Source organism: Sinocyclocheilus rhinocerous, unplaced genomic scaffold (assembly GCF_001515625.1).
Source record: "Sinocyclocheilus rhinocerous isolate Xijiao unplaced genomic scaffold, SAMN03320098_v1.1 scaffold299, whole genome shotgun sequence".
Classification (NCBI taxonomy): Eukaryota; Metazoa; Chordata; class Actinopteri; order Cypriniformes; family Cyprinidae; genus Sinocyclocheilus; species Sinocyclocheilus rhinocerous.
In genome coordinates this window covers 2,903,065-2,915,198 of record NW_015652998.1, presented here as the reverse complement: position 1 = coordinate 2,915,198, position 12,134 = coordinate 2,903,065, and the positions used below count along the sequence as shown (strand labels likewise).

The following is a 12,134-nucleotide window of genomic DNA, read 5'->3' as shown; positions in this document are numbered from 1 at the left end:
TATATATATATTGAAATTAAGAAAGTTATTTTGAATTATAATATTTCACAATATTACTGTTTTACTATATCAAAAAAATTAAAAAGAACATTAAATCTTACTGACCCAAACCTTTGAATGGTATGGTGTATGTTATGTAGCTTAAACCAAAAACAAGTGGTTAATAGCCTATAGATGCAAGCAGCGATTACCGGGGTTCAAGCGCTTTAAGACATTTAAGCACGTAAGGAAAAAGACATATTGTATTATTTAACAAGCCTGAAACCAGCTAAATGAATGATTTAAAAGAGCATGTTTGGCGATTCCAGGTAATTTACCTGGTAATTTACCTAGTACGATATTTATAAACATTTATGGCTGTTATAGCACCATCTATAGTCCGATCTCCATGAAACTTTGCATGCTTGTTTAGAATCATGTGTCGCATATGCTCACCTAGTTTCGTGAAGTTTCGAGTTTTCGTTTAGGATTTGTAGGCTTTTGGGTATATTTGGCCACACCCATTTTCTAAATGACCCTGTTATAGTTATCGAAAGGGGAAAGGTCAACATTTTTTGACAATTATTGACCTAGAGAGTCCAGAGAATTGTACTGCAGTGTTTTTTTAACCTAGGACTAATTCGCAAAAGTAGTTTTTTTTTTTTTTTTACATAGGCTATTCTCAATTATTTAACAAACAATTTGATTGACAGTAGTGGTTCTAAGGCAAAGTTGTTCAAAATGAGGTGGTCTATCATATGATACGAATATTGTGTGTATGTGTGAAAAGCCGTGCAATATACAATCGTTTACGCCCTTGTAAAATGCGATATCGCCCCCCAGTGGCTGATTTCTTTCAAACTTCTCACAGACCTTTAGGTCCATGAGTCAAACAGGCCCACTGAGGTTCGTTCTGATCGACCTCCGTTAACCTTGCCTAATAGGTGCTCATACTTCATTGGCCAAGTTTGAGATACACAAATGTTCTTACAGACACTTGTGGCACTTTGGACAAAGACTTGGCATACCAATTTTCATATTGATTGGACAAATGGTTTCGTAGTTATAGCCATTTTTATGTTTTTTCCCCTCTTATAGTACCACCAAGTGGCCAAGCTCCACAATTTTTTTTTCATGTGATCTCAGATTGAGCTCTTACATAAGTATTCTGAGTTTGGCGAAGATATCTCATTCCGTTCAATAGTTATAGCCGTTTTAGTAAAATTGGCCCAGCCCCTTTCAAACGTTTTGACGTCCCTTTGTGACAGTGAGTTGAAAATTAAACTTTTTTTTTTTGATAATTATTGATATTCACTCTCCAGAGAATGTTTCTGCATTGGTTCTGATCGGGCGAAAAACCTAGGACTAGTTCGCAAAAGTAGGTTTTTCAAAAATCCAAAATACCCGAAAATTTCGCCCAGGTGATAATTGAATTCGAGGCATTCATTTTGTCCCGTGTGAGCTAATGGTACATTCACACGGGGCGTCGGTATCAACGCCTCTCATTTACTTTGAATGGAGTGACGTCAAGCATTGCCGAAATGAATTGTGGGTCCGTGGCTTCACGTTGGGTCCGTTGCTCGCAGCAGAAGTTGAAAACTTTTCAACTTTTCAACTTTTATTCGCCTTATGCAAATACCCTGGTGCAGATGCTAGCCAATAGCGTTCATGCAACACCAGACAACTAATGTGATTGGCTGTTGTCACTGACGTTCATGTCAGCACCAAGCTTCAGAAACGCCCTCCATCAAGCGTTGATGCAGACGCCCCGTGTGAATGGGACGTAAGGATTCCAACGACATAAGACCAGCCTGCGACTACCTCGACTAACGTTTTAGGAGTTATGAGCAATTTCGTACTTCACTGTAGCACCCCTGTCAGGCCGATTGTGGCGAGCCTTGGTGAGTCTCTATGACTTACAGTTTCGTGTGCCCAATCAGTTTTATGTGGAGATTGCTGATCCTTGGCCATTCTAACAATTACAATAGGGTTTCAGAGCTACGCGCTTGAACCCCTAAATACTGACACTACTTGTAATGTAATTGACTTGTTTTAAAAGTGGAGCAGTCAGGAGCAGAAGACGCACCATGAGTAGAGGAAGGACACATAGAAAGGCAGAGATACGGCCAGTGTGAGCCAGCGCCAGTCTCTGATGCAGTAAGCAAGGGCTGCCAGAATCAGCTGGCCGGTGGTGTAGCAGTAGCCCGTTCCTGTGCCCACCACCGTCCGCACACGTGTTGGGATCCATTCCACAACTGAGGAGAAGCAATAATGACACTTCATGCCACAAGATGTCGCCAAATACAATGTCAGTCAAATGCAATGTTTCTTTTTCTCCACACATGCAATAGGTGCCAACCTTTTATTTACAGATGTGTTATTCACTGTACTCACTTAGAGAGAAGGAGTTGAGCACCAGACCAGACAGGGCCATGCCGCAGCAAACGCGGAAAATGCAAAACATGGTGAAGGAGGTGGAGAAGGCAGCACATGTTCCTCCAACTGCCATCATCAGGTTAGATAGAGATCAGCAATAAAACACGCCGACCAAACCTGCATCAGAAAATGGAAATTTAGTTAATGTGCTACTGCATTTCTGAGTCGGAAGATATTATATAATAGAGTTTATGATTATAATGTTGTTGTTGCTGTCGTATTTAATAGTAAAACTTGTCACAACCTGTCAGAAAGTCCCCCAAAAATTACTGCTCCCACAAGGACACCTCCCATATAGGTAGTTTGACTCATTTGCTTTAGGGCACGCTGATCACAAACCAAATCCCACTAAAAGAGAATAGACATTCAATTAAAAACACACAGGATAAACATTATTACTTTCTTTTGTTTGCATATAGCATTCTGGACAGGTAAAGGTCATACACACTCTTAAAACAAAAAAAAAATATTCATTGGCATTCATGGTTCCATGAAGAACTTTTAACATCCATAGAACCTTTTCATTGGACAAAAATTCTTTATAGTGGAAAAAGGTTTATTCAAATGTTCTTCACACCAAGAAAAAATGTTCACTGAAAGGTTATTTTGGGAACAAAAAACTGTTCTTCTGTTGCATCACTGAAAAAAAAACCCTTTTGGAACCTTTATTTTTAAAAGTGCATTGCATAAAACGTTCTTTGCAGGATGTAAAGATTCTTTAGATTATTAAAATGTTCCTGCTGAAAAAAAGAAAGCGAAAACCAGCCTATGGTTTTAGCTGGTTTAAGCTGGTCAAGCTGGTCTCCCAACTTGACTAAGCAGGTGTTCAGCTGGTTTTAGCTGGTTGGTCAGCCAGGCTGACCAGTTGGTCTCCCAGTCTAACTAGGTAAAGAAGTTGTCAAAAACCTTCTAAAACCAGCCTGCTAAACCAGCTATGACCAAACTGGAAGACCAGCCAGCCAGCTTAGGCTGGTTTGAGCTGGTTTCTTCAGCATGGATGCAAAAAAATATATATTTTATGACCTGATCACTGAAAGTTTCTTTGTGGAACCCAAAATGGTTCGTCTATAGCATTGCTGCAAAAACTCCCTTTGGGAACCTTTATTTCTAAGAGTGCTGTGGCCCCAATAGTATTTTCACTCAGAAGTTGCATCTAAAAATATATGATTTTTTAATTAAATTATTGCACTAATGATGCTAGACCTTTTCATAGACATTTACCATTTACCTCAGAAATGATAGTTGAGCTCATTTCTGTCGTGTTGTAGTACCATCCATCCTCACAACTCTGTGTCTCTATTTCTTCCACACCCTCTTCCCATAGGCTCTCTGAACTATTGCTGCTCAGAAGCTGCCACTGAGGATGTACATAGCGTCTGCAGCGTTCCGGTTTGCCGTTTTGGCCCAGGGGCACAGTGGCCTGTAGCACGTCCCCAGCACCCATGGAGGACATTGAGAGGTTGGCGTGGGGGGCGCAGTGGTGTGGCGGCACAGCGGCCACAAAATTCTGCAGCAGGTTATGGCTGGCCATCATTAGGATGGGCATGCTCAACAGGGTGACATGCAGGACCTGGAAGCGTCCTGTGCTGCCAACCTGCTCCAGCAGGTCAGAAAAGGCCATAGCTTAGATGCAAACAACAACAGATAATATCACAGGTATCACAATTCATGTGATGAAAAGAGTTTATAACCCAATGTTCTGCCTTGAGGAGCAAGCCGGCTGTAAAATTTATCTGTGGGAACATAAAGATAAGGTATGTTAGTCAAAAACCCTTATAAAAAAATAAATTATAGACATTTAAATAGGTCATGCTATGCATTTATCAAAATAGAATTACATTGCAATCACAAAACAATTACATTCCAACATAACATTTAATGCAATGATTTAGCAGGTTTTTATCCAAATGATTAAAAGCACAAGTCTATTGGATATTATACAGATGCAAATATATTATGCTTTGGAATCACTGTAAAAAAAAAAAAAAAAATTTGAGATTGTAAATAAAGATTATTAGAGTATGTTTTCAAAGAAAGCACTATTTCAGTCTTTCTACTTCAAAATTGTATGTGTAATTCAATGAATTACTTGCTGTTTATTTGTAATTAATTAGTAAATACTAGCTATTTCTGAGTGAAAATTATTTATGCATCAAATGTTTAGTAATAATAATAATTAATAATAATTTATGCATTTAGCAGACGCTTTTATCCAAAGCGACTTAAAGTGCATTCAGGCTATACATATTTTACCACTATGTATATTTTACCACTAAATTAATATTTAGTGTCTATGCAGTATATATTACCTTAAATGCAATAAAAATCAAATAAAAATAAGATTTAAAAAAAGAAATTAAATAAAAAAGATTCACATATGAGCATAAAAAAAGTGCATACGCACCTATTGTGGCTCGAGCGATGTCCTGAATTTTCTCTCTAAATCAAATGGAACTAGAAAGCGATTCTCACAAGGAGAAGTAAATAGAGAAACTTTTATGCGTTGTTGTATAATCAGCTGTGAAATTCCTCAGGCTTTCGGGTGGAAATGCACCTCGGGTCTGCACTGGATTAGAAGGTCCAGGTTTAAACTGTTTGTGGCACGAACAGACTTTTCCATGAAGCCCAGGAAAAGATGCCTCAGCTTGACCGAAGTTGTTGTGCTCCCTCTGGAATCCCTTGGTTAACCTCTGTGCTCGTACCTGCTGTGTCCTGAAGCTGGTCCAGCGTCCGGGCCGGTGGGGTGTTACTGTGAGGAACAGAGCTCAACTCAGGGTAGATTAGTGTGCCGGAGTTTATGTCTCATTATGGATGTGAAGGGGGGAGGGGATTATGGGTACATTAATGATTTTAAGGCATAATTACGGTCTCTTTGTTTAGCTGTTGAGTGGGACAAAGGCAGACATTTTTTTGTTTTACTTGAGCAATTATGAATGGGACAGAACACATAACACAAAGCAGAAAAGTAACCAAAGATGTTTAGCCCTATAGACCTGTATGTCTTCTGACTCTCAGACTTCAACCTTTTAACTCATAAACACAGACACACACCTATAGGTTAAACATGTTCATTCTACTGTTAGGCCATAAACCTGACTGACTTGTATAAGTCATACATCTAAAAAACTCACATCAATTATATTAGTTTTATTGTTAACTTTTTTAACCCCTTGTGATGAACCTTCTTTCTAAAATATACATATAGGCAACTATATATTTTAATGTATACAGACCCATTTTGATAAGACGTCATCTATGCAAAATAAAATAATTAGCTTTTATTTGTCATCATACTAAAGCTAAATCATACTAAATAACTTTTTGAAATATTATGTGGAAAATGTTTACTTGTTTAAATGTAAATGTTATTTAGTTTTTGTATTTATATTTACTTTTATATCATTAATTATGTAATTGTAAAATTGTTTATTATTTTATACGCTGCTGTTCAAAGGTTTGGGGTCAGTTTTTTTTTTTTTTATGAATACTTTTATTCAGCAAGGGTGCATTAAATTAATCAAAAATGACAGTTAAGACATTTATAATGTTACAAATGATTTCTTTTTCAAATAAATGCTGTTCTTATGAACTTTCTATTCATCAAATAATATATCACAGTTCCCATAAAAATATTAAGCAGCACAGCTTTAGTATTGATAATTATAAGAAAAATTACTTGAATTTCAAATCAACCTATTACAATGATTTTTGAAGGATCATGTGATTCTTACAATTTAATATATATTAAAATAGAAAACAGTCATTTTTAATTGCAAAAATATTTCACCATATTACAATTATTACTGTATTTTTATCAAATAAATGCAGACTTGGTGAGCATAAGAGACCTTCAAAACCATGAAAAACTCTTACTGACCCCAAACTTTTAAACAGTAATAACAGTAATGTTTAATAATTATTAGAAGTAACTATTGAACAAATATAATTATAGACATTTCTTATATTTAATTTAAATATATATTTTTTTTTTTTTAATGTTTTTATAATATATATATATATATATATATATATTATAGATGTCTCCTCTCTAAACTGCTTCTCAAGCGCGTGCTCTCATCACCGCTGCTGCTGCGTGAATGTGACGCATCACAACACCACGGAGACCCGAGGAAAAACTGGGATTAAAGTCCAAAACTGGGCTTGAAATAACCTAACAAATCAACCGGGGCTAAAGCGGTTCCATTATCGACAAATTAAATTCACACAATCTCACTAATTCTTAAGCAGACCTTAATGTCGAATGTCGATCATGGATCAAATCAATCCACCATCGCAAACAGCGAATATATCTGTGCTGGGTATATTTTTCATCTGTAAATGTTAGAAAGTCATGCAAACATATACATTTTGCTGTCAGGAGTGGGCGAGGCATGCAAGAGCAACGAGCGCAGTTGTGCAATCGAATAGAAGCGCAATAATTCTGAGTAAAATATACATTTTGCGAAAAAATGTGTTTTTGGACATTGTGTCTTTTGTAGAATTTTAAACCTACATATAAAGTGTGTTTTTTATGATAGCAGTAACTGTAAGTGGACTATTGTAATAGGTAAATCAAATGTAGCTAGTAGGCTACATTTGCTTTATGGAACCAAATCATTTGACAATGAGTCAGACTAACTGAAATAAGCCTGGCTTATTTGGTTAACTTGTTTTATGAAACAGGCCTCGAGGCATTAAAAGTGATCATATTTTCTCCATTGCATCGAATCGCATTGTGTTGAATCGAATCGGAATCGGATCGGATTATTAGCATTGCACTTTTAATAATAAATATTGCTTTAAAGCAGCATAAAATAATGTTGTAACTAGTGAGAAAGCTAAAGGTGGCAAGAGAGAAAAATCTTGTACATATGTACATTGAAAGTTTTTTTTTTTTTAAATACCCCCTAGTCCCATACCATTGCGGCCACTGGGGCGCCCATTTTAAAAAACCCTTATGTGAAAGAATGCATGTGAAAGAATGTGAGTGGCACCAAACAGTCTTGATGTAAATGAATGCTAAAACAATCCATATACTGTTCAAAAAAGAAAAAAAAAATTGTGGTTGCATAGATTGAGTTTCTAACTCTGTGATCCTGTATCATCACAGTTTTTGCTGAATAAGGCTGACATAGAAGTTACCAGTTGAACGTTGATTGAGTTTGTTGAAGTTATACACTGTTAATGTGATGAACTCCACCTGTGCTAACTTGAGGAACTGACATTACACAATCATTCATAGGCACATACATTTGACCCAGAATGATGTTAAAGTGAAGCAATAGACGTCTGTGATAATCCAGTGCCTCCCGTTCTGTTGTGTGAACGGAAAGTCAGGACCCATTTATCTCCAAATCCCTCCAGTAAAGAGCAACACCAGCTGCCAGAGCAAATAACTGAGCATAGACCATCTCGTGAAACACATTGTAACAGATTGAGCCAGCTTCTTGCGTCCCCTGCCAGTTCGTGAGATGACCTCAAAGTTGAAGCTGCAAGGGGGGATTTAGCATTCCTCCCCAATTTGAGGCAGAGTAACCAAGCTCTAGACATTGCTAGTTAGCCATTATAAAAACTGCATGTCATGTATATTGGTTATTGGCAGCGTATAGCACAACTGACGCCTGATTTAAAACATTGTTTGTGTAGAGCGTGTGAGACATTGCTCACACATGGGTAAATACTGAAGTACTCAAGTGTCAAGCATGAATGGGTCAACAAGTGTGTGTTTACATAACACTTCTTCTTAGCAAACTGGTGAGTAATGAGAGAACAAAGTGGTTTATTTGTAGTTTATTACATAATTTTGTTGTTTAACAAAAACAATTGGAAAAAGGCCTGGTATAACTGATTTTTAATAACAGCTGGATGAGACTTTTAATTGCATGATTTTTGTGACTTTTACACATTACACAGTCCAAAAACGTGTTAAAAGTACAAGCAGCAACCACAAATTCACACATATGTATGAGCAATGCTTACTGTCACGGTTTAAAAGCAACCGTGACCCCCTACACCAACCGTTTTGCACACATTACTGACAATCTTGTCATTTTAAGCATGTTCCTAATCCTTTAAGAACTAGCAGCCAAATGCAATAGTGTTTGAGACTGGATTTAATTAGATTTTTTTTTCCAAAATATGCAGTGCTTGAATATGGAGGACCAAACCTGCTGAAATTAAAAATAAATAAATATATAGATAAATAAATAAATGTAATAACAGGAAAATATATAAAGAAATAAATGACTTGATAAAAACAAATCTAGTTAATTTGTAATAAAAATTTAACCCTGAATGTATTTTTTATTCTTTTTTTCCTTTTATGTATTTATTTTTACATTTATTTTTATTCTTTTTAACCTTTATTTCCTTATTCACTTATTTATTTTTATATTTAATTTATTTATTGATGTATTTATTCTTTTGGGAGTCTTTTCTCTGTGATTACAAAATGAACACAAGCCTTAGAAACCTCCACCGAGTGTGTCTAGAGGCGTAATCAACCTAGAAACTCGTCGACGATGTTGATGGTACCGGGCTTAATGACGAAACTTTGAGGATAAATAGCCGAATTCAGTCGCTATAAAACAATTCGACATAATAATGTGAATCTGTGAAAATATCTTGGAACCATCCAGTTGATCCAACAAGCTCCGCAAGAACCACCTCCCTCATTTCCATGTTGCACACGGAAAAGTAAAAAGAAATAAATGAATAAATAAACCTTGAAATAAATACATGTGGGAATAAATAAATATAAAAAATAAACACATGAATAAAAATAAATAATATTAAATATATAAATACAAAAATTAATGAAATAAGTAAATAAATGTAAAAATAAATTTAGAAAATAATTCATATAGGAAAAAGGTAATAAAAAATACATTCAGGATTGAATTTTATTACAAATGAAATATATTCGTTTGTTTCCTGTTATTACATTTATTTATCTATCTATCTATCTATCTATCTATATACTGTATATATATTTATTTTTAATTTCTGCAGGTTTAGTCCTCTATACTTTCAGAAAGGGGAAAAACACTGCATTGAATGTCAAACCCCAAATATAACATCAAGAACCTTCTGGGATTTGATGTTTCCTCATCTTATTCTGAATATGCGATTCAGAGCGTTTCCCAAAAGCATCGTAAGCCTATGTAAATCCTAGACCAATTGTTTCCACAATCTACTTAGGCTTATGATGCTTTTGGGAAACGCAGCCCTGGTTTTTGCTGAATAATGCTGATATAGATGTTACCCGTTGAACATTGAGTTTGTTGGAGTTATTGATTGTATGTGAAGTGAATGAGGCATAACGTTTAAGATTGAAAATTGACAGATTGCGTTCGGGTTGCCATAGCTGGATTCTTGAAGAGGAAGCATCTAGTGTTGCTCGATCATACAGGTTGCTCTTGGTTCGAGATGGGCAGGTGGAGGTTTATTTCGGGTCATCAGGTGCAGCAAGCTTCTCCAGAGTGGGCTCTACACCCCAGATCTCACGGGCGTACTGGGAGATGGTGCGGTCGCTGGAGAACTTGCCTGAACCGGCGATGTTGAGGATCACCTTCTTGGTCCATTCCTTAGGTTTCTGTCAATGGATAGAGAATTATAAATGATAATTTTCAAAGTTCTTAATTTGTATTTTTTTGGCAATGTAACAAAAACTGTTTACTCACCTTATACAAAGCACTGACTTTCTCTTGGCATTTGATGTAGTCTTCATAGTCAGCAAACACCTTGAACCTGTGCAGCAAAGAAACACATTTGATTCATACACTGTACAAATGTGATGAAACTATTTTCTATAGTAGCATATTATTTATATTAATTTATTTAAAAGACCCAGATATAAGGTGTTTTGTTTTTTGTTTTTAATTTAGAGTAAATGGACTGAATACATTAAACCCATACAATCAGACTTTTATTGAACAGTAAATGGTCTGTAAGTTCCTTTAAGAATTTTAAGTTATAATTAGCTCCCGATGTTATATGTGACCTGGAGCACAAAAGCAGTCTTAAGTCACTGGGGTATATTTGTAGCAATCGCCAAAAAGTCAAAATTATCGATTTTTCTTTTATGCCAAAAATCATTAGGATATTAAGTAAAGATCGTGTTCCATGAAGATATTTAGTAAATTTCCTACTGTAAATATATCAAAACTTAATTTTTGATTAGTAATATGCATTGCTAAGAACTTCATTTGGACAACTTTAAAGGCGATTTTCTCAATATTTAGATTTTTTTGTACCCTCAGATTCCAGATTTTCAAATAGTTGTATCTCGGCTAAATATTGTCCTATCCTAAAAAACATACATCAATGGAAAGCTTATTTATTCAGCTTTCAGACGATTTATAAATCTCAATTTCGAAAAATTGACCCTTATGACTGGTTTTGTGCTCCAGGGTCACATATTATATTATATAGTGGTTGTTAAACTACGAAGTATTTGAAAAATTTAAATATTTGGTTTACAGGGTTATTGCCATACATATCTGGTAACAATTTTGTAAGCATATTAATGTTATTGTAGTACTGTAAAAAAAAAAAATTCTTATTGTGGTCATTGTATGTGTTTCCTTGTACAACGGAAAACAAAATTGTGTCTATTACTGTCTGTCTTTGTGTGTGGCAATGTGTTTCTTGTTCCTGTTTCTCTACCTATCGTGGTGCATCAGCATGTTGACGATATCCTTGAAGAGGTCTGGCTGTTTTGGGCTGAAGAAGCCTCCTGCGATCTGGTCAATGGCCTGCTTCAGCTCTGGAATACGATTGTAGAACTCTGATGCATTGTATCTGCCAGATGGAAGGAGGTCATGTCATATACAGTACATATATTGCATGAGTGCTTATTATATCTCTACATTCTACCGAAAAGTACAATAATTAAAGTCAGTATCAGTTTTATTAGTATTAAAATTCATATTATTCCCAACCCTTTAGCATCCATAGCTTCGACATCCTCCACTCTCATGCCGAAGATGAAGATGTTGCCTTCTCCTGCTTCCTCTGCCATCTCCACATTGGCTCCGTCCATGGTGCCGATGGTCAGCGCTCCATTCAGCATGAACTTCATGTTGCCCGTTCCAGAAGCTTCTGTGCCAGCTGTGGAGATCTGCTCGGACAGGTCAGCCGCAGGGATCGCTGATAGAAAGAAAAAACATTTAAAGGGATCATCTTTATGATCACATGACTCACACTTTCAGGTGAAAATAATGTGGAAAAAGTGGAATTATTTAAAGCAGTTTTAATGTTTTGAAGCGGGAAACTGAACATGGATGGTAGTGATGTCACTATACAGAGAAAATTGTGCTAATGAATATTAATTTTATAATTAATATGCATTAACCACAGAGGCTACAATGCTACCTGGCAGCATGTTTTTAAACAGCGCGTTATTTCATTTTTTTGTATTAATTAAATGTAATATCAATTAGTTTGGAGATTGTGTCTGTAGTAGATAGGGTTATTACAGTTAATAACTAAAACATTTTCATTACTTGAAATAAAATAAACTTTAACTTAAGATATAAAACTTACTTTGTTTTCAGCTAGTTGCCAACATTTCTCATTTTCATTTAGTTTTAAGTGACATACTAAAATAACAAAAACTTTAAAAAAAAAAACATTATAAAAATGACAATTAACAGTAAAAAATACTAAAACTTTAAATTAAATTAAAATTAAAATAAAAACAGAAATATATATATATA

General features: G+C 35.5%; 2 protein-coding genes across 2 annotated transcripts in view; both read right to left on the bottom strand.

Annotated features, from left to right (window-relative positions):
• LOC107715266 (solute carrier family 22 member 6-like) overlaps positions 1-4,269 on the bottom strand; it is a 12,076-nt gene extending 7,807 nt beyond the window's left edge. The window contains exons 1-4 of the mRNA XM_016521351.1: positions 3,644-4,269; positions 2,660-2,763; positions 2,528-2,532; positions 2,066-2,234 (exon numbers count right to left, since the gene is read on the bottom strand). Of these exons, the coding sequence (XP_016376837.1) occupies positions 2,066-2,234; positions 2,528-2,532; positions 2,660-2,763; positions 3,644-4,036 (671 nt within the window). The 5' untranslated portion in view covers positions 4,037-4,269. The remainder of the gene's footprint in view (positions 1-2,065; positions 2,235-2,527; positions 2,533-2,659; positions 2,764-3,643) is intronic.
• Positions 4,270-9,375: 5,106 nt separating this feature from the next.
• The window catches only part of LOC107715265 (glycogen phosphorylase, muscle form-like), a 12,937-nt gene continuing 10,178 nt past the window's right edge, over positions 9,376-12,134 (bottom strand). Inside the window, exons 15-18 of the mRNA XM_016521349.1 lie at positions 11,358-11,565; positions 11,083-11,217; positions 10,098-10,164; positions 9,376-10,009 (exon numbers count right to left, since the gene is read on the bottom strand). Of these exons, the coding sequence (XP_016376835.1) occupies positions 9,860-10,009; positions 10,098-10,164; positions 11,083-11,217; positions 11,358-11,565 (560 nt within the window). The 3' untranslated portion in view covers positions 9,376-9,859. The remainder of the gene's footprint in view (positions 10,010-10,097; positions 10,165-11,082; positions 11,218-11,357; positions 11,566-12,134) is intronic.